The sequence below is a fragment of the Phyllostomus discolor genome, chromosome 14 (genome assembly GCF_004126475.2).
Source record: "Phyllostomus discolor isolate MPI-MPIP mPhyDis1 chromosome 14, mPhyDis1.pri.v3, whole genome shotgun sequence".
Lineage (NCBI taxonomy): Eukaryota > Metazoa > Chordata > Mammalia > Chiroptera > Phyllostomidae > Phyllostomus > Phyllostomus discolor.
The window spans coordinates 44,983,314-45,004,045 of NC_040916.2; the positions used below are offsets into that span (position 1 = coordinate 44,983,314).

Consider the following 20,732-nt stretch of genomic DNA (forward strand, 5'->3'; position numbering starts at 1 on the left):
GTTACAGAACATACCAAGTGGCAGTGCTAGGGCCTGAACCCACGTTCTCCAGCAAAAACCAGTGCGTGATTTCCACTTCAACGGGAGAGAAAAGTGAGGAGCAATAACTGCCCCATGGACATCTAACTTCCGGGCAGCTCCTGAGCCCTGCTCTCCTCTGTAGGAGAGCCGCAGGTACTTCCTCACATGACAAAACAGGGAGGGCCTTCCTGGGTTGGGCCAGTGGCAGAGGAATGGAGACAGCTCTCTAGCTTCTGGGCCCAGCCCCCACTTGACCCCACTAGGGAGGCAGGAAGGAGCCTGCTCCCAGGCCCTAGGGAGCTGGCTGTGAGGTTTGAGTAACTGCCTGCTCAGGGGCCCCTAAGGCTCCTCAAAACTGTTCACCTGCCGCTGTGTGCTCTGGCAGCACCCGGCCCAGCTGCGGCGGTTGCATCACCAGCTGCTAAAACAGTCCTGGCAGCCAAAAGGCAGTAGAAGGAATCTAAGAAACAGGGACCTGGGGAGCCTCCCCCATCTCCCTGTTGCCTTTCGGGAGCACAGTGCTTCTATCCAGAAAGAACACCCTTTGCATTCTTCTCTCTTGACTCTGCTGGTCTGCTCTCACCTCCAAATGCCTGTGCCCTTCCTTCTCCACAGAGAGAAACAGTCCCCTGGACCTCCCCACCCTAGCTGGCTGACTCTAATAAGGCAATAGTCAAGGGAGTTTCTGGGCTGGGACCCCCTCTGGGGTGCAGGCTGGGGTGCCCCACTGGTATGTGCCCCAACAGGTTTTTCTCTATCAACCTGAAATCAGCCTGGAGCCTGTCTGACCTGCCCCCCCAGGGAGCCGGAGTCAGAGGCAGGGCCAGGTCAGAAGCTGGCCGTAGAGACCGGACTTCTACAGTCCCACCTGGCCCCCCTGGGAAAGCAATGCACAAAGCCTCCTGTGTCTGGGACTGAGCTACTGAGAAGCCGAGCAGAGTTCTCACGCGTGGGCTGAGGCCCAGTTCCTGGGAGGAGAGATGCTAGGTAGGGAGGTGTTTGCTTGTGGGACCCAGTACAGCCTGGTCCTCTCCCACGTTTGGGAGGGGCCAGAGCTCCAGAAAACAGCTGGGCTGGTCTGCTAGAGAGGTCATCTGACTGGCTGTTCCACCTGGGCTGCACACGCCCCCCCACCCCACCTCTACCAGGCCACACAGGAGCTAGTACCCACACAGGCGCGCCACCAGGCTGTGACGACACCCACCTCACCCCCAGCACCTCTGGGTAAGCACTGGACTTGGGCCCCCAGGATCAGAAGGGGTGGGAGCTTGTGGATCACTTGGGAGAGGGAAAAAGGAGTTTTCCTTTCCAACATGAGTACCTGCTCCCTCACCTAGGCACCCATGTCCCCACAAGAACACAAACTCACATCAGCTCAGAAATTGCACCTGCTGACTTAGAAACCCATCTAGAGACTCCAAGGGTGAGAGGCAGGAGGAGGTAGGCAGCTTGGTGGGCTGGGGCTGAAGCAGGGACGGTGCTGTTAGGAGCTAGCTCCCACCCCACCTACTGCTCCTGCCAGCTTGCCTCGCCTTTCCTCAAGGGCCCAGCCAGGCGGGGGAAGCAAGGGCACTTGGACCTCAGAAAGGGGTCATCCACTTCAGGCCAAGGGTTGGGAGCGAGGGGCCGGCCCTGCAGTCAGGGAGAGTTTGTTTGGTGCCAGCTTGGGCAGCATCCCTGATCAGCCCTTGTTTCCTGAAGGAGGGTGAGAGGTGGGGAAGGTGGGGGCTCCCCTCTCACCCCTCCACTCGGGCTCCCGAACCTGCCGAGCAGGTTAAGGTCCTCTTTTTCTACAACAAGGGAAATGAGCAGGCAATGGAAGCCCAGGTTTCGGGGCCTAGAGGTCATAAAGAGGCCCAGAAGGGCTGGAAATTTCCCGCAGTTGGCTGCTGTTTCCCTCCCCAGGGAGGCCGGCTGCACCATGTCTGTGACCAGTGGGAAAACGGGGCTCTCCCTGACCCAAGAGATCCTCAGCCACCTGGGCCTTGCCAAAAAGGTAGGGGCTGCCGGGACTGTGGGAGCCACTTGAACTTTATCAACTCAGGGTGTGAGGGGGCTGGGAACAGGGAAGCAGAGTGGGCCCTGGGGCCACGCCAGTGCCCCGCTGGGGAGGCTGTGGGCAGACCTGTGGTGCCTCCTTGCTTTCACAGACTGCAGCATGGGGGACCCTGGGCACCCTCAGGACCTTCTTGAGCTTCAGTGTGGACAAGGACGTGCAGAGGCTGCTGAGGGCCATCGCAGGCCAGGGTGAGCCCCTTTCCCTCTGCATGTAGGGTTGGGGTCTGGCTTTCAGAAGCCAGCCTGTATACCAAGAAAGAGCTGGCAGGGAGGGACTGAGATCTCAGGAAGTGTTTTCGGAATGCCTTAGTTCCTGTATGGCAGGTGCAATGGGAGGTGTGTCACAGCCAGTCTCACAACACCCTGGGAGCTGAGTCTTCCGTCCTGCTATTGCACCAGGAGGAAATTGGGGCTCAGGGCGGCAAGGAGAGGCTTGTCCCAGGCCACACAGCCCACCAGGCCAGAGCTTGAATCCCAGCTCAAGTCTGCTGATCCCCAAAAGCTATTTTTCCCGCCACACAGGCCACCTTTGCCTATATTTGGGTAGGGTTTGCATGCTACTTTGGCATCTTATTTGCATCCTCTTTTAAGACCAAATGGAAGTGGGGTGATAGGACCCCTGCTCCTGTCCTTTCAGCTCTTCCCGGGATCTTGTTCTCTGCTCCTCTGGAGGCTTCAGGTCTGAGGAGCAAGGGCACCCCAACCCTGTAAAGACCCTGGCTGGGGTGTGCCCAGCATACAGCGCAGCCCTCGTCTTGGTTCAGGCGTGGACCGCGCTGCCATTGCGGACGTGCTGACCAACCGCAGCAGAGAGCAGAGGCAGCTCATCTCGCGAGCTTTCCAGGAGCGCACCCAGCAGGTGAGCCCCCTGGGATTCCCGGGAGCAGTGAGCCGGGGTGGAAGTCCCTGGAAGGCTTGGGCTGCAGCAATAGTGGGCGCCCCCTGACTCCTGGTTAAATGGGGGCGGAGCTTCAGGCCTGAGACAATATTCCCAGACCTCCACCTGCCTGGGGCCTGCCCCTCAAGCTGCTCCTCTACCGTGTGCTCCACTCGCAGGACTTGCTGCAGTCCCTGCAGGCGGCACTCTCCGGCAACTTCGAGAGGATCGTGGTGGCTCTGCTGCGGCCAGCAGCCCATTTTGATGCCCAGGAATTGAGGACAGCCTTGAAGGTAAAAGGACAACAGGCTCGATGGGGTGTCTGGGAAGTGAAGTCACCACCAGGCGAAGGAGAAGGCTGAGTGGCTTGGCTTTGCCCACTGCAGAGGAGGGGGCTTGGCAGAGGTCCCCTTCCAATGTCTCTTAGTGACCTTTAGAAGGACACGTGGTCAGCATCTGCTTTCTGCCATCCTAATGACATGGCCCAGCCTCAGAACGGTCTCCCAATTTCTTGTAGGACTCAGGTTCTGCCGAGGATGTGGTTGTGGAAATTCTTGCTACCCGCACCCCACCCCAGCTGCAGGAGTGCCTGGCAGTCTACAAACACGGTAGGAGCCGGACGGAGGGGGTGGCAGGAGCTGGAACGGGATCTGAGGGTCCGTCCCCTCCTCTCTGGCGCTTGGTCCGGCCGAGCCAGCCCTCTGGGAGCCTGTCTGCCCAAGTTCTGTTACCTGGGGCTCCCTCCGGCCTTCTGCCCCCACCCAGTGCTGGTCTCTCCAGGGAGACAGACAGATGTGATCATGAAAACAAGAAGCAATGATTAACCATCTTGGGCTGGGGCTCCAGGGTAGATTCCAAGGTAATGACAGTGCTGGGCACCGTGACAGTCCCAAGGGCACCCATGTCATCTTCTCAGCCCCATGCTGATTCTGCTGTCACGCCACATCCCAGGCTGAACTGAACCTCGCTGCAGCCAGGGGGCAAGGTGGGGACCTGCTCTCTAAGTTGTAGGTGTCACCTCTCAGGCTCCTGGCTGCCACAGGCCTCACCCACTAATTGGAAACTAGCCTTTTCTCACCCTCATCTTAGCCCCAACCCCCTTTATTTCTTTTCCCAATTTTCCTTTGATGTCCAGTCTTGGCCTATCTCTTAATCCTTCTCCTGCCTCTCTCCCTGGTTGTTTTCCTTTTTTCCTTTTCTCCCTTTCTTGCTCTTTTCCTTTTGTAACATCCTACCTCTCACATCACTTTTCCTTGCTATCTCACCTTATCATATGGGTTTCCTTATCTCCTCTTCACTGCCTGGCCATTGCTGGAACAGCAGATGCCTCCTGCCCGCAGCAGGTCGGCGCCTGGAGATGAGGCTACACCACAGCACATGATCCCGCGGCACGTGGGGTACTTGCAGCTTAGGAGTGCATTCAGGGTGGCCGTCCACCCTGGGAGTAGCAGCCAGCGAGCTACTGCAAGCAGGGTTGGCAGGCTTAGCAGGGCACAGTGGGCCAGACATTCGGCAGGTCCTAGAGGCATCCACCTTGAGAAAATTCAGGAGGATTCAGAGAGCTCTTGACCCCATCCCAGATTTCCAGGTAGAGGCTGAGGAGGACATCAAATCTGAGACCAGTGGCACTTTGCAGAACCTGTTCCTGGCTCTGGCCAAGGTGAGGAGGGCTGACTTGCAAAAGAAGGGAGTTACACCATCTGGGAAAGGTATGGGGCAGAGTGGGGAGCATTGTTTTGATGTAATGGACAAGAGGGCTTTGTGGGGGGACCAGGTTGATTTGTCAGCCTGGAGATAAAACCTGCCCCTCAAAGAGTTCTCCTGAGAGAGTGTCTCCTCCCAGGGGGGGCGTGAGAGCTGCTCTGAAATCATTGACTATAACCTCACAGAACAGGATGTCCAGGTAAGCGGGGCTGAGAGTCTGTGCGGTCTTGCACGTAAGACACCTCCTTTACTGTATCTCAGAGCCAGTGACTCATACACCTGCTTATGCCACAGGCCTGCCCTTGCCTTGGGGAAGGAGTCCTCAGGGGTGTGGTGGGGGCATGGGATGTCAGGTAGTGTTACATCTGAAGCCTTTTCATTCATCTAACTTCTGACTCCTGAACTCACAGGAAGCAAGCTGTCAACTCTTATAGGCATTTGGGTGGGGGACCCTCCCCAGACTCTCCCTTGGGGATTACCTACTCCCTTGAGTACCAGGATTTCCCAAAGTCAGGGATTACAAACTGCAGGGGCAGGGACCCCCCTTTTTTTTAACCATAAATAAAAGCAACTAATATACAGGTTAAAATAACTTTTCCATCCTTAATCCCATTTCCGCCATCATGGTGATGGATTCTGGGAACATCGTAAGCTTGGCTCCCCAGCCCCCAGTCAATGATCCTGACTTATTTCCCACTCCCAGGCACTGAAGCAAGCTGAAGGACCCGGCACAGAGGGCACATGGGTCCTTATCCTCACTCAGCGAAATCCTGAGCACCTTGTCCGAGGTACACACGAGCCCTCCTGTCTTGCCTGCTTGCTGTAATGATGGGTTTTGGCTGAGGAAAACGAGGAGGGCTCACCCTTCTCTGTGATGACACCCCCACCCCACATTTATCTTTCTGACTCCCTTCCCACATACCGCCAGTATTTGATCAGTACCAGCGGTGCACTGGGCGTGAGTTGGAGCACACTGTCCGGAACCGTTTCCATGGAGATGCCCAGATGGCTCTGCTCAGCCTAGGTAGGGGCCTGCTCAGGACCCGTGGGTCGGAGTCTCCTGGAGCTGGAGCTACCTCTCTCCATCTTTCCCTCTTTGCTTCCAGCCTCAGTGATCAGGAACACAGCACTCTACTTTGCCGACAAACTTCATCAAGCCCTCCAGGTGAGAGGGACACTCCTTTTCCCTCCTCCTTTAGGAGCAAAAAGTGGAGAAGATACCTCCTGGACAAGAGAGAGGGAGTTTCATGCTGCTGCTAATGTGACAATCTCGTATTTACTTTATAAACACATCGCAGCTCTCTTCTTAGGTTTACCGACTGTCTTGTCGAGAGTAGAGGAGCGAGCTGTGGGTGGACGAGTAAGCTAAGCGTTGACCCTAAAGGGCACTCAGGCTAAAATTTTGGCCTGATTAATGTCTAGGTGGCCAACTATAGATATGAATTTGCTCCGGAAGACAGTGCCTTCTGGTTTCAGTGCTGCCAGCATGGCGATGGTGACAACGCCAGCAAGAATAATGACGAGAACCAGCATTTCGTAGGTGCTCACGGTGTGCCGGGAACTGTTGGAAACATTGCACGTGTTCCCGTTGATCCCCGTTCTACAGAGGAAAGACCGAAGCACAGAGAGTTAGATACCTTGTCCAAGGTCACATAGCTGTTCAGGCATATGTTCTCCCCACACAACACGTCATGGTCCTGGAGGCCGCTGCACTGCCACATGTCAGTTCCTGGTCTGTACCGCAGGTGTGGGTCTACACAGTCCCATAGCGTGTTATTGCATTCGTAGATACTGAGTTTTTTACAAACTGAAGGTGAGGCCCTCCACCACCAAAAAGATTAGAGCTCACTAAAGGCTTAGATGATAGTTAGCATCTCTAAGCACTAAAGTATTTTAAAATTAAGGTATATATATTGTTTCATTAGACATAATGCTCTTGCACACTTAATAGACTACAGCATAGTGTAAACATAATTTTACTATGAACTGGGAAACCAAAGAAACTTGTGGGACTCACTTTATTGTGATCTTCGCTTTATGATGATGGCGTGGAATCGAACCTGCAACAGCTCCAAGGTATGCCTGTAACTCTACCGTAAGTGCTCTTAGCACTTAGGACCGCCTTTCTCCACACTGGTCACACTTGGCTCCACGTTATTCATAATTAAATTGGTCACTTTGGTTGGAGTAATTTCATAAGCAGAGTCCAGTCATTTTGCTCATTGAGCCCGGCCTTCCAGTAGTACAACTGTCCCCCAAAACCTATGAATACTAAAATCCCCTAAAATTTGAATATTATAAAAATAGAATAGCTCTTGGTATAATGGTTGAGAAACCATCATGCCTTGTTGACAGCTATTCAAAAGACAGTACCAAAAAAGCCCCCAAAACAAAGAACCAACCAAAGACAGTGCATATAAGCACTTGTTTTATCATCTAGAGATTTCCACTTTCACAGTGATGATTATACTTACCCAGTAAAGCCCGCACTATTATAATGAGTCGACACTCAGCGTCACTTGAAGAGCTGTGGCTACCTAATTTACTGCTGTAAAACAAACTTGTATTGCAGCAGTGAATAATTGTGATGTATGTATTTGGATACAGGACCCACTTTCTTGAATATGATCACCAGATTTATCATAGAAATAGGAGTCAAAAAATAATATAGGTCTATTTTTCTGAAACTTTTTTTAAAAAGCAGAAAGTCCTAAAAAAAAGTTCGCCATTCAGATGCCAAGTATCTTCTCAAGTACCAAGTCTAGGTTTATGTTTAATATAGGTTTGGTGTGGAGGGCACTTGTGTACCAGTGGGGATATTCAGTTAATGAGTGACTCTTGTTCCAATTCTACAACTCTGAAGTCACAAGAGTTAGAAGAAGGGAAGAATGGATTCTGGGGAGCAATGGGCAATCATTATCACAGTACAAAACGGATGATACATGAAATTCAAAATGAAGTAGCCATCAGCCCTGGCTGGTGTGGCTCAGTTTGTTGCAGTGTTGTCCCTAGACCAATTGGTTGTGGGTTTGATTCCTGGTCAGGGCACATGTCTAAGTGTAGGTTTGGTCCCTGGTTGGAACACATAGGAGAGGCAACTGATCAATGTTTCTCTCTCACACAGATGTTTCTCCCTCCCGACCCCCCTCCCTTTCCCTTTCTAAAATCAATAAGCATGTTCTCGGGTGAAGATTAAAAAATTAAGTAGCAGCCCTGGCTGGCGTAGCTCAGTGGATTGAGCTTGGGCTGGGAACCAAAGTGTCCCAGGTTTGATTCCCAGCCAGGGTACATTCCTGGGTTGCAGACCCATAACCCCCAGCAACCGCACATTGATGTTTCTCTCTCTCTCTATCTCCCTCCCTTCCCTCTCTAAAAATAAGTAAATAAAATATTAAAAAAAAATAAGTAGCTATTAGGCCCACTGACAATTAAGTAATGAATCCATCCTCTTTTTACTTTGTCATTTTCTTTTTTGTTTAATCCTCACCTGACGATATGTTTATTGATGAGAGAGAGAGAGAGAGAGAGGGAGAGAGAGAAACATCGATGTAAGAAAGAAACACCCATCAGTAGCCTCCAGTGCACACCCTGGCCTGACCGGGGATCGAACCCACAACTTAGGTATGTGCCCTGATCAGGAGTCAAACCCCAACCTTTTGGTGTATGGGATGACGTGCCATCCAACTGAGCCACCCAGGGCCCATCATTTCCTTTTGTTTCTTCATGGGAGTTTATGATCTGTGGAGATGTCATGAGTGTGGGTCAAGGGACTGAGCACACTCTGAAAAAGAGGGCACTAGGAAACAGCAGCTAGGGCACAGCTGATGGCACACACAGGATTTTTTGCAACCAAAAGCTTTTATTTAACAATCTCTCATGATAACCTGTTTATTATAATCAATTGTAATCCATGCCTTGGTCATGTGTTGTACCTCGATTATTTCTATACCAAACCCTCCACTACCTTCTTTAACCAAAAGACAGGAAAGAAGACAGTGATGTTGAACCCCAGGGGTCCAACGGGGAGAAACTGATGTGTAAAGATGAGGCAGCGAGATGGCCCTGGTGGGTCCAGAGCAGAACCGGAAGTCACATGACTCAGCTCCCTATCAGAGCCCCCTGAGCTCGGTTTAGGAGTCGGGCAGGGTGTCCTCCTTGGATCTTCACTAACTTGGAAGTTAAAAACAGTCTTCCTGGCTTTCATGAGGGAAGTCTTCACAGGTAGCAATCTTTCCTGTGTTCTGAGTACCTGCCTTTGGAGCTGCCCACGACCAAGCCCTGGAGGAGTGAGACTCAAAGCTAGTTAGTGTCAGGGCCAGGAAAGTCAAATGGAAGGAAAGGATAGGATTCCAGCTTCCTCCAGAGCCTGATCTTTCCTGCTGCATGATCTTCCATACGGACAGAGACAACTCTTCCCCTAGATCAGGGGTGTCAAACTCATTTTCACCGGGGGCCACATCAGCTTCGCAATTGCCTTCAAAGGGCCGAATGTAATTTTAGGACTGTATGAATGTAACCACTCCTTAACAGTTAAGCGAGAGCTCAGTGCCGCTGCTGGGTAGAAACAAGGTGCAGGCCGGATAAAACAAGGTGGAGGGCTGGATATGGCCCTCGGGCCTTGTGCTTGCCGCCTGTGCCCTAGATGATGTATATTCCTCTTTTGCCTCTACTCTCACCTCACCCCCACTTTCTAGAATCTGTGAGAATCTTATTGCCACCCCACCCCATGCGTTTCTTCCTCTACCAGGGAACTGAGCCCAATTACAAAGTCCTGATGCGCATCCTTATATCTAGAAGCGAGACTGACCTGCTAAGCATCCGAGCTGAGTTCAAAAAGAAATTTGGGAAGTCCCTCTACTCTTCCCTCCAGGTGACAGCTTCACCCTTCACCTCCTCGCTGCACTCCCTGCACACAGCTAAGCTTATGTCCTGGATAATTCATGAGTCTTTGGTTAATTTGGTGTGAGACTCCAGGCTCCAGACAAGCTCTGGATCAGCACAAGGGAGGGGGCAGAGTGGCTGGGCTACAGAGCTACGGGCCTTTCTGACACTTGATTCTCTTGTCTGCAGGATGCAGTGAAAGGGGACTGCCGTCCAGCCTTACTAGCGCTGTGCAGGGCTGAAGACCTTTGAGACCACTCCGCCCCTCCGTCCACACACACAGTCAGGGATCTGAGATCCCATGTTTGGCTGAGCCTGCAGGAGACCAGCTGGGCCAGAAATAGAATTGCATGTTCGAGCTTCTTCCTGAGGCTGGAACTCAAAGTTTTCTTTTAAATCCTTTAATTTCTCTCATCTCAAAGTGATACTTGCTACGGTGGTCAGTGGTACGGGCTGTGAAAGCATTCACAAGGAGAGGAAGGTGTAAAGAATCAAGTTTTTATTCACTCTCCAAGAAAGGAGGGGGGCTTGGTGTGGAGAGATACACCAGCCTTGAGGGGTGGGGGCTTTGGGCTTTTATTGGATTATAATTGGATTTTAAAAGTGGGGGTGGGGGTTGCTGTGGTGAGGCCCCTGGGCTGTTGGGGGCGTGGTAACGGGAGGCTGCAGTTTGTTCCGATGTTATCTTCTGCCCCGGGCTGTAGGGAGTGGTTCTGTCTCTGCTTCCAGTAATTCCCAGTCCTGGGGACAAGCTCAGAAGAATAAAATGGCAGTCATGTTTAACAAGGTCACAGGCGGGCTAGGCACCTGGTGCCACAACAGCAAGTGGGGCTGGCCTTGTCCTTTCCGCCCGTACCTGCACCTGACTCGCCTAGCTCTGTCTTGGACGTGGGTTACTAGGAGCTGCTGGACAGTTTCTGCCCTGCCTCATCCTTCCCATACCCTGCACAGAACACCTCACTGATGCCGGTCGTCTTTAGCCAACTTCATTCTTGTTTGTGTTCCCTGATTGAAGTTAGGGTGGAGCAGGACGTGGGTGGGGAGGAGGCCTGGAAGTAGACGTGCGCTGGGTTACTCAACAGGAATCCTGTTTTGGGCTCTAGTGCTGCGGTTATCAACAGCCCCTCTCCCCTAGGGGTGTTCCCCCCCCCCCATTATTCTCTCTTCCCCAGGAAATTTTAGGTAAAATAATTGAGAAACAAAAATCAGAACAAGGCCAGGAATGGTCAGAGGTAGCAAAGGACCATCTGTAGAAACTGGGAGGCAAGCAGAGGATCAAGCTGCCTCTGGCCTGCCCGGGAAGTCTCAGGTTAGCAGGGAGCACAACCCCCAAATCCGTATCTCCGAAGAGAGAACCCACCTCCAAATTGGAGAACTATTTCCCAAAGAGGACCTATCAAAAAACAGATCAACAAAAACAAGGAAAAACAGGCTGTGGTTCCCCCTGCTGGCTCTGTCCGATGTGACAGGCAACCCCTCATACCTCTTTCCCCTCGCCCGCCTTTTGCATTCCTCCGTTGGGTCAAATACTTAACCCCCTTGATACGGGGTAAGGACAAACAACAGATCTCAGGAATCAGGTTTTATTTCCAAACCCCTAGGAAGGCATTACAAATAATGGAGATAGAAATCCAAACCAAATCCTGAAACAAGGGGAACGGACCTGCAGGATGTCCAGAAGGACCCAGTCAGTCAGGGTGGGAAGCCAGGCAGATGCTGTCTAGACAGGGACCTCACCCTGGAGTCTCCACAGTAGTGTGATATTCTGGGACAGGGGAGTTGGGAACCAGAAGTCCTCACCCCACCAGTCCCACTGTTGCCCTGGGTAATTGGGAGGGAGAGAAGCCGCAGCACTTGAGGGCAAGGATGTCGCTGAGTCTGATCTTGACATTTACTGCCTGCTGTGATCCCCAAGAGTCCATAAATAAGTTACCCTGCATATCTCAGGGGCTGACCTGGGGAGGCAAGCAAAGTAGCCAGAGCCTCTGAAAGGAGAGGCAGGGCAGCCCGGCATGGGCAGCGCTACAGGAGGACGCAGTCGGACTCTGGCTTCGGCCTCCGCCGGCGCTCTCCGGCTGGGCGTCCGGGCGGCGGTCCTCTCGCCTGTGGGGGATTTAGCAAGTGGTCATCCATTTGAACGAGTTTGAATGAGCACAAGAACAGAGATTCTAGATGGAAGCAGGGTCAGGACTGGGAGGGTCGGGGGGGGGGAGAGAAAGATAGGAAGGGACCCAGACAAGAGAAGGGCCCCAAGGGAAATCTCGAAGAGACAACTGCGGGAATAACAATAACCAGTGTCTGGACGGGGAGAAGCAGGGGTGCAACATCTGGCAGGTGGAGCAGCGAGCGCTAAGGGCTCACCTGGGGCGACGGGGCCCTTGCTGGCACAGGCTGGACCCCTTGTTGCTGTTGGTACTCCTCTTGCTGAAGTTGCTGGGCCAGCTCCAAGTCACTAAGACCCAACGTGCCTTGAGGCTGCTGCTGCTGCTGCAGGGACAGGGCAATCAGGTAGTCCTACAGAGAGAAGAAGAACAGGGTGGTGAGGTGGGCTGTGGCCTGGGAGATATTCGAGCTAGGTTGAGGTTTCCAAACCAGTTTTTCCTCATCCTTCAACTTCTCTGGTTCCCCCTCCTCCAGAGCAGCATACACAGCCAAGTGTATCTCTATGGTGACAGAGAATACACACCAAGCATGGAGATGGTCCCAAGGAAACAGAGCAAAGGGGCACAGGTGTCCCATGTTACCATCTCTAGATGAGAACAGTACATGCAGCTGGCCAATGCCAGAAAAGTCCCACACACCTGGTCGACCTGCCGCTGCTTTTCCGGGGAGCCACTCCCACCTTCTGCTCCAGGCCCCTTGCCCAGGGAGTGACTTAGGTGGAAGTCAGAGTCACAGAAGCAGCTGTCCCCATCCACATTGTGCAGGCTCTCCCACACCACTTGCTCCTCCTGCAGAAAGCCCTGGTCAGTGACCAGTAAGTACAGGTGACTCTGCAAGGAAGACAATAGCACTAATGAGCAGGATAGACGACATGGAAGCAGTTTGCTGCCCAGAATCACCTGAGATGCACAGAGACCATTTGACCCAATTGGTGTACCAGCAGGAATGTGTCAGTGTCAGAGCTTGTGGCTCTTTCATGAACACACGTGGCTGAGGGGGGAGGGAAGGGAAATCTGAGTGTACAGTCTGCTGCGTAGGAGTATGGTGGTCACTGTGGCCAAGCACAGAGTCCTCAGAGCTGGGGTCCCACACGAGATCATGCTTCTACCCCACTTCCCATTGTTCTCTGGGCTCGGCCGGTGCTCATGAGGATAAATCTTTGGAGAACCAAAGACCCCTCCCTCTTCTCTCAATTCCTAGAGGGCTTAGATAATTTCTAACTTGTGAAGACTATAGTATTGTTCAAAAATTCCATTCTGCCCTGGCTGGTGTGGCTCAGTGGATTGAGCACCAGCCCGCTAACAGAAAGGTCACAGGTTCGATTCCCAGTCAGGGCACAAGTGTGGGTTGCAGGCTAGGTCCCCAGGTGAGAGTGTGCAAGAGGCCGCCAATCAGTGTATCTCTCACACATCAATGTTTTTCTCCCTCTCTTTCTCTCTCCCTTCCTCACTCTAAAAATAAATAAATAAAATCTTTAGGAAAAAAATTCCTTCCCAGGAGATTATACTTTCCTGTCCCACTGATGGCAGGCTTTTTCCCTTATAGCTTGCTCTGGCCAATGAGATGTTAGCAGAAATGACACGTGTCATTTCAGGCAGAAGCACTAAAGGTGAGTACGTGGTATCTCTCCTACAGTCCAGATAAAGGCTGTTTTGTCCGTCTGAGATCCAGAGTGAAGACAATGGGAGACAGCTACAGCCAGCCTGCAGTGGACATGCAGCATGAGAAAGACATAAACCTACACCGTGGCGAGCCACAGGGATTTTAGGGGTCATTTGTTACCAGAGCCCAATCTACCCTGTGCTGGCTGCAACACTGACCGGGAAGAAAAAGGGATGAGAAAATAAACAGCATTCCAACCCTCCCCCACCTGCACTGCCTCATCACCTTGTGCTTAGTCATAGTGCTAAAGTGGTTGTTTCGGAAAAAGACGCTAAGTTCACCCTCCTTGGCAGCTGCGGTAAGCTCACACAGTCCGTGGTAGGTCAGCTGGGCTGCGGTGGTCTCCAGGAACTGTTCTGCAATCAGACCTGCCAAGGGGCACAGAGCGGGGGTGGGGCCTTGGCTTGAATCCAAAGGCCACAGAAAGAAGGATCATCCAAAGAGTCCCTGCCCAAAGGTCTGGGGATGGTCCCACCTTGTGTAACCCGTCCCCTGAAGCCTGGCTCTGTTTATTCATTCAACAAACAGTTACTGAGCAGCCACCTTGTGCCAGGCACTGCACTAAGGGTACACATCAGTTAACTGACACTGTTCCCCAAACTCCCTCTCGCGGCATTTACATTCTCAGGGGATGTGCTGGGGGGAGAAAGACAATGAACAACAAATCTAAGTAGCCACCATTCCCTCCACATGAGATCCACGGAAGGAAGAGAAGGGTGGGACCTCACCTTCTGTGACGAGGTTGGTGTCGCTGGAGTGCTTGCAGGTGATGATCTTCTCTACCAGCTGATTGTAACTCAGCTTCCCAACTGCACTCACAGCCTCAGGGCTCTGCATGGGCAGTGGAGCGGGGTGGCACGGAAAAAAAAAACTCAGATCTTTTTAGGAAGGAAACGATGAACCAAGCCCACAAGGACTGCAACCCTACCACCAAAGGTTCCTGAAACTTTTGACGTCTAAAGAACTACAAATGGTTTGCTTGCATTTGAATGTTACCAAACAAATTTTTTTTCTTAATTCAAAGAATTCTCCACTGGATTTTGCCTCTATACCTCATTCCTCTCCCAAGCCAATCTAACCCCTACCTCCCTAACTCCCATCTCCCTAAGCCCCACCCCACAAAATTATGCTTCTCTGTCAGCTTGAACTGGGTAAGAGTCTCATTTGGGCCCTGTCGCCCTCACCTGTGGATCAACAAGCCAGCCATGGTACAGAGGTATCCCTAGCAGGTCAAAGATACTGCACTCGGGCGTATACTCAAAGTCTGAGACACCTGTGAACCGCACATTGACATCCAGGCCTGTGGCCAGTTTAGGCAGCACTGTCATTGCATCGTCCACATTCTGGAGGCAGAAGAGAAAACCATGGATATGTTAAGTCAACACATTGTATGTCTTAAACTTACACGATGTTATACGTCAATTATTAGCTCAAAGAAGGTGGGGGAAGAAAAGAAAATGATGGTCTAGCCTGCCCCCCATTCCACTTCCACCCCTAGAAGTAAAAAATTAATCTTGTTGCTTTTCATCCCTGGTTCCCTTATAAGCCATACCATTCCTTCCCCTGCCTCAACCCTTCTTTATCTTCTATAATGAACATATTTTCTAGGACAGAGATTTACCCTCCTCTTCCTCCTGAAGGAAGAAATCATTGTTCAAAAAACCCTCTTTTAAAAAAATATATATTTTTTTATTTATTTTAGAGAGAGGGGGAGGGAGGGAGAAAGAGAGGGAGAGAAACATCAATTGGTTGCCTCTAGCATGCCCCCAACCAAGTACCTGGGTACCTGGCCCACAACCCAGGTTTGTGCCCTGACTGGGAATTGAACCAGCAACCTTTCAGTTTGCAAGATGACGCCCTATCCACTGACCTACTCTAGTCAGGGCACCAAGAAACCCTCTTGAGAATGGTGTCTCTTAATAGCCTGGCTGTCCCCTTACAAGCTCGCAAACCCCTTTGTCCACAGACCTTTGGCTTACCTGCTGAAAATTAAGCTGAAGTCCCTCTGACTTCTCCTGGGGCTTGATGGACAAGAGGCAGTCTCCTATAAGACAGGAGTCTTTATCAGCCTACCCCGCCAGTTGTCCCCAAAGCTGCTTCCTCTTCTGGAGAACAGATGGGGGTGATGTCACAGAACCACAGCTTTTCAGAGCTGGAAAGGGCCTTAGGATCTAACCCTGACCTTTCAGTTCTCAGAGGAAGAAACACGCTCACGAAGATGAAGGGCCCACCCAAGGTCACATGTGCAAGGTAAGGACAGAATTGGGGTTACAACCCAGGACACCTGACACCTTGACTTTTGCTTTTCATGGCCCAGCCTTACAGAGATGCCCCCAAGACCTTCACCCTCCCCGACACACCAGAGCCCCTAATGGGAAGTCCCTCAATATTCTGGATTTCCACCTGAATGGTAGCGCCTCTAATTGTGTGTGATTCCTCTTCGAGGCCCAGTCACTCACCAAGATGGGCCATGAGCTCATCTGATGTGATCACTTCCTTCTGAGGGGGCAGCTTCACCTGGAGGAAGAGGGGCAATCAAGGGGTTGGCCATGAGTGTGCCTCCCTTCCCAGAGCACGGAGGGAGAAACCCACAGAAAGGCAGGGGGAGGACAGGGGCTATACAGCGGTGGGATGTGGTAGAAAGAGGCTTGCAAAGCAAGCAAGCAAGCAAGCAAGGGAGTGAATGTTAAATACTGCAAGGCCTTCCCATTTGCTAGAAAGAAGATACAGGAGTAGGACAGAATGGTTTGTTTCGTTTTTATGAGCATATGATCTCATTTGTTCAAGCTGGAGAGATAGCAAGAGTAATCTGGAAAGTTTTGACTGGTTTGAGAAAGTCAGGATGACCAAGGAGGTGGGTCAGGAACAGCCCTCTCCCCCACACTTTCTCTGAGCCCCAGCCAAACTCCCTCTTACCTTCCACTGGAGAAAGAGGATGTTCATGATGGCGAGGAGAGGACAAGGGCCGTTAGAGCTCTGGGTGATGATGGGTGTCCGTGCTCCCTTCCAGGGGATCCACTTCACACAGTAGAAATCCAGCTCGGGCTGTCGGGCCCTGGGGGACTGGGGAAGCTCCTGGGGCCTGGAGTGCGTCCCCACTGTCTCTGCTTCAGGTGGTGTCTGGTGGGCTGGCCCCAGCTGGTTTGGGCTAGCATCAGGTGGAGGGGACTCAGGTTTATCCTGGCCCTGGACTGGCAGTGACCCTTGATCTTCTGGCTCCTGTTCTCTAGCTGCCTTATCAGCTTCTCCGGCCACCCTATCAGCTTCTTGGGCCACCCCATCAGCTTCTCGGGCCACCCCATCAGCTTCTCGGGCCATCCCAACAGCTTCTCCGGCCGCTCCATCAGCTTCTCTGGCTGCCCCATCAGTTTCCCTGGCTGCCCCATCAGCTTCTCCGGCCACCCCAACAGCCTCTCTGGCTGCCCCATCAGCCTCTCCAGCATCCTTGTCCTGGCGGTGCTCTTCCGGTTCTGATAGCACTTCGTGGTTTTCAGGGCTGACTGCTTCTGCAGTCCTGGCCTTGACAGAGATCGGGTGCTCAGGTTGATGGTTTTCCATGGTCAGAAGAGGTCAACTGGGGGCCACCAAAGGACTTTACAGTCCTCAGGGAGTTGCCCAGTCTAGGCTTGAACTGCAAAAGAGAGACCATCCAATAAAAAGGAGATCATTGGGCTGGAAAGCAAATAGGCCCAGAGAAGTCTTAGAAAAGGAATGTGGTGCGGAAGGCTGGATAACGTCCGCAGCCACTCCTGGCAGGGGAGATTAGTGTCTCGGTCAGCTTGGGTAAACAGAAGAGCAGCCCCAGGCTGGGCCCTTTTACCTTTAACTTGCCGTGACCAGATGGGGCCAAGGAGTGTACAGGGCTTTCAGGTTTGGGAGGGACGATTCCAGTGGGATTGAAGACATCGGGTGGGGTCGGCTTCCCTGAAACAGATAAGGACAAGGAATGCAGAAAAGACAGAGAAAGGGAGAATGAAAGGAGAAAGACAGAAGGGAAAGAGATGGAGAAAGAAATGTTAAAATTATGCTAATGGTAATTAACAGGGCATTCTTCAGGGGCGTTCTTCAGCTCACTCTGTAAGGTTGGTAGCCCCACCTTAGCCCATGTGGAGGTAATTCCTCCAGCCCTACACCAAGCCCCACCCCTTGGCTGTTAGGGGATCGTGCTGCGCACACAGGCTGCTTGTATCCTGAGGGCTACCTTTCTCTGCCTCGTGCAGGGGCGGAAAGATGAACAGTCACGCAGGGCTTGGTGGGAAGAGGGGAAAGGCAGAGAGTCCGCACCATGCCCCTAAAGATGAAACACCATTGAGAAAGAAGTCCTGCTCAAAGGATTTCACTAAGCTTTTACACAATCTCAAACCACAACAAAAAGGTCTTGGGAGGGACTTCCTGTAGGCCAGAGAGGGGAAATGTAGGCTCTAGGGGCTGGAATCAGAGATTGTGCTAATAAATAACTTCAGGTTAGGAGCACAAAAACCACTGCCCACCCCCCACTCCTAATTTTTCCAGTAAGCTTCTCTGCACAGTTAGAGTTGAGATGCCAATTTCTCCTCAGTTCCTTTTTGCTCCCCAAACCACCTTAATTCACAGATACTATCTTGCCACTATGTATATGGAATATAAAATGCTGATTATCAACTTACATAAAAAATACTCCCTCTACATTCATTTACATGTGCATACGTTCTTTCTATCTATTCCCATCTAGGTCATTTTAGATGTGAACACTGGACCTGTTTAACCTGCTCTTCACTGGCACTAAACATCAAGTTCAGCAGGGACAGACATTTAATTAATGCTGTGGATAGTAAACCATAAAAAGCCACAAACCCCGCCCTTTGGAAAACATCTGCCCTCTGGAAAACATACTCCCCTCACCCCTGACGCGGTAAGAAAAGGTGAGGAATTAAATTTGTCAAAAATCTTGTCTTCTCTGGCTTCTTCCTAACTTGAGACCATGCTTCCTGTAATCCTGCAGGAATTTAGGGCAAGGGTAAGGCCTGGGAGGTGAAGTTGAGGAACATAAAAGTTAATGCAATATGCCTAGTCACTCAAATTGATCATCCTCCTGATTCAAACATAATTTATGCTAACCGTACCTCATTTGCATGTTGTTAATTTAGAATCAGAGTAGCAGAAATTGCCTACAGGCCTGACACTCAGTTTTTCTCTATTTCCTTCTTTCTTCCCCTCCCAAATGACACTTAGGATGAGCCTGGGAAAGTTTAAACAGCTTGGAGAAAAGCAGAAAAGAAGCAGCACTTCTTATCTTCTCTGTATAATGCCAGAAGTGATCAATGATGAAATGGGGGCTGTGCAGCTGCTTGTCTGGGGGGGATGAGCCAAAACAAACCAGGAGCTGGACATGGGAAGGAGCTGGGTCTCAGAAAAACTGGGCAAAGCTAAGTGGGCTAAGTCTTAAAAGGAGGGGCAGGAAACAGAATGGAGGGCTTCCACCTATGAGGTGCACACCTGGTGGGGTGGGGCACAGGGTGTTTCACAGCAGCAAAGGATGAGGGGAGGGAGCTCAGACAAGTCAGGATTCCATTCTTTTCCTCAATTCAAGTCCTACACGTTGTCTCCAGCAGGAATTATCTCTGGTTGAGTGTGAGGGAGTTAAAATAGCCCTGGCTCCTCCCTAGCAGTGGCACTGAGTAGCCAAAAGTTGGAAGAAGCCTATAAAAAGGGTAGGGAGCTTCAATAACCAATCCCTCACCTCCCCACCAAGGAACTTTCCTCCCTGCAAGTCCCTTACTGTCCCACTCCATTCTCCTTTTCGGTCTGACCCAAATCTTCAAGCAACTAATGGTTTAAATCGTCCCCTCAGAATAAGTCAACCACCACTACAGTGTTTGCTTGGAATGGGGCGAAGGAGGTTTCATTAAAAGCAGAAAGTGAAGGGACCAAGCAGCACCCCCTTTAAAACACAGTCCCCTGCCTTACTGCTCCCAGAGGCCAGACCTGTGGAGGCCAGAGGTGGAAGGACAGTCAGTATCACCTCCCCAGAGATGGAGAGAAAAAAGAGAACTGGGGATAGGAGAAGAGGTGAAGGAAATGGGTAAAATAAAGTTTTTTACCTTAAAGAAGGTTGTTCCAGGACTGAGGAGGGTTCCGCTCGGCAATTGGATGGGGCTGGTGGGTACAAGGAGGGGGGCGCCACAGTCCCAGCTGCCTTCCAGCTGTCAACGCTAGAGCTTTTACAAGGTTTACCAGCGGCGGTCCTGGCCGGGTCCTGGCCACTTCCGGACTCACGCCCAGGATCCAGGGCAACGAGGAGGGCGACGGCAAGCAGGGGTGCAGCCCAGGTGCTCCCGGCTTGCTCAGAGCGTGTCTTCGGGATTCTCGAGTCGCCGAGTCTAGGGCGTGCGCTCCAGGCCCTGACTCCAAACTGGTTTTCAAAGGGAGTTTAAGGTTTTTCTTTTCCCTTCTTTCTCCCTCTCTCTTTTCTTCCCTTCGGGACAAAGAAAAATTAGTCAAGGACGGCCTCCTTGGAGGAGAAGGGGCGTGCCCAGCACTGGAGGATTTCCATCAAGGCTTTCTGACCTGGTCAGCAGCTTGGTGATCAGCAGTGGAGGAGAGAGAAACACGGAGAGAAAAACAACAGACCCTTTCTCTTCGCTCTGCCTGCCGCTGGAAGGGCCGGAGCGCTTGTGCCTCTCTGGTGAGAACAGGGAAGAGCAAGTGCCCTTGCTGGGTGGGGAGGAGCCGCGCTGGACAGCAGCAGCGCGTTGGATTTGGGCTTTCTGCCTGAGTAAGGCAGTCCTTTGCTCTGTATCCACAGAAGCAGGGCCAAAGAACAAGATATTTGCATGTTCAATTACTTAAAGTTAAAAAATTCTGCTTCTTTCCAAGTTCTCACTCTATCCTTTTTTTTTTCCCCCCCAGCCTGGAAATGAAACTGGTTGGGCTATGCCCCTGGTAGTGCAGAAGAAGGTGTGGAAGAAAGCCCAGACTCTGGGAAGAAGAATGCAGCAGAGAGAGAACTAGCTGAGCAAGCAGGAGATCCAATACCCCTGGGCTCTAATCCTTGTTCCCACCACAGGCCTCAGCATAATCAGCCACCTCCTCTGTGCTCCTAGCTTGGGGAACAGGAAAAGCTGGTGTTATTCTGGTGGTAGGAGATAAAGGGATGGATTGCTAAAAGAGGGATCATTTGATGGTGAGAGTACATTTATTTGCAGCACTCTGCACTGCTGTGGGGCTGGAAGGTGGCAGTTAAAGGAGGTTGGGACCCAACTCTGCATTCTGAAGGGCCCTCCAAACTACACACAGGGCTGCCATAGGATGAAACTTCAAGCAACTCTGAAGGCTGAAAGGGCACTTGGAACGATTAAGGAGGTAGAGAGCAAAGAACACACGTTAC

The 20,732-nt window shown here is 51.7% G+C and overlaps 2 protein-coding genes across 8 annotated transcripts; one reads left to right on the forward strand and one right to left on the reverse strand.

Moving 5' to 3' along the window:
* The first annotated feature begins 848 nt into the window (after positions 1–848).
* On the forward strand, positions 849–10,055 carry ANXA9 (annexin A9). Its single transcript, XM_028503078.2, has 14 exons — positions 849–1,008; positions 1,170–1,245; positions 1,927–2,017; positions 2,172–2,268; positions 2,844–2,938; positions 3,136–3,249; positions 3,474–3,564; positions 4,537–4,616; positions 4,800–4,859; positions 5,364–5,448; positions 5,589–5,684; positions 5,767–5,825; positions 9,408–9,530; positions 9,731–10,055. The coding sequence occupies exons 1-14, from the start codon at positions 1,002–1,004 to the stop codon at positions 9,791–9,793; spliced, it is 1,137 nt and encodes a 378-aa protein (XP_028358879.2). The 5' UTR covers positions 849–1,001; the 3' UTR covers positions 9,794–10,055.
* A 1,053-nt stretch (positions 10,056–11,108) lies between these two features.
* Positions 11,109–20,056, reverse strand: MINDY1 (MINDY lysine 48 deubiquitinase 1). Of its 7 annotated transcripts, XM_028502798.2 has the most exons (12): positions 19,913–20,056; positions 19,447–19,820; positions 17,187–17,290; positions 16,283–16,997; positions 15,826–15,883; positions 15,346–15,410; positions 14,551–14,709; positions 14,095–14,197; positions 13,592–13,734; positions 12,343–12,534; positions 11,903–12,055; positions 11,109–11,644 (listed from the first exon to the last, which is right to left on the reverse strand). In XM_028502798.2, the coding sequence occupies exons 4-12, from the start codon at positions 16,922–16,924 to the stop codon at positions 11,564–11,566; spliced, it is 1,596 nt and encodes a 531-aa protein (XP_028358599.1). In that variant the 5' UTR covers positions 16,925–16,997; positions 17,187–17,290; positions 19,447–19,820; positions 19,913–20,056; the 3' UTR covers positions 11,109–11,563. The 7 variants fall into 7 exon arrangements, with proteins under 7 accessions (XP_028358599.1, XP_035871353.1, XP_028358598.1 ...); XM_036015460.1 differs by having other exon boundaries at positions 16,283–17,290; XM_028502797.2 differs by having other exon boundaries at positions 19,447–20,047.
* Positions 20,057–20,732: the final 676 nt, after the last annotated feature.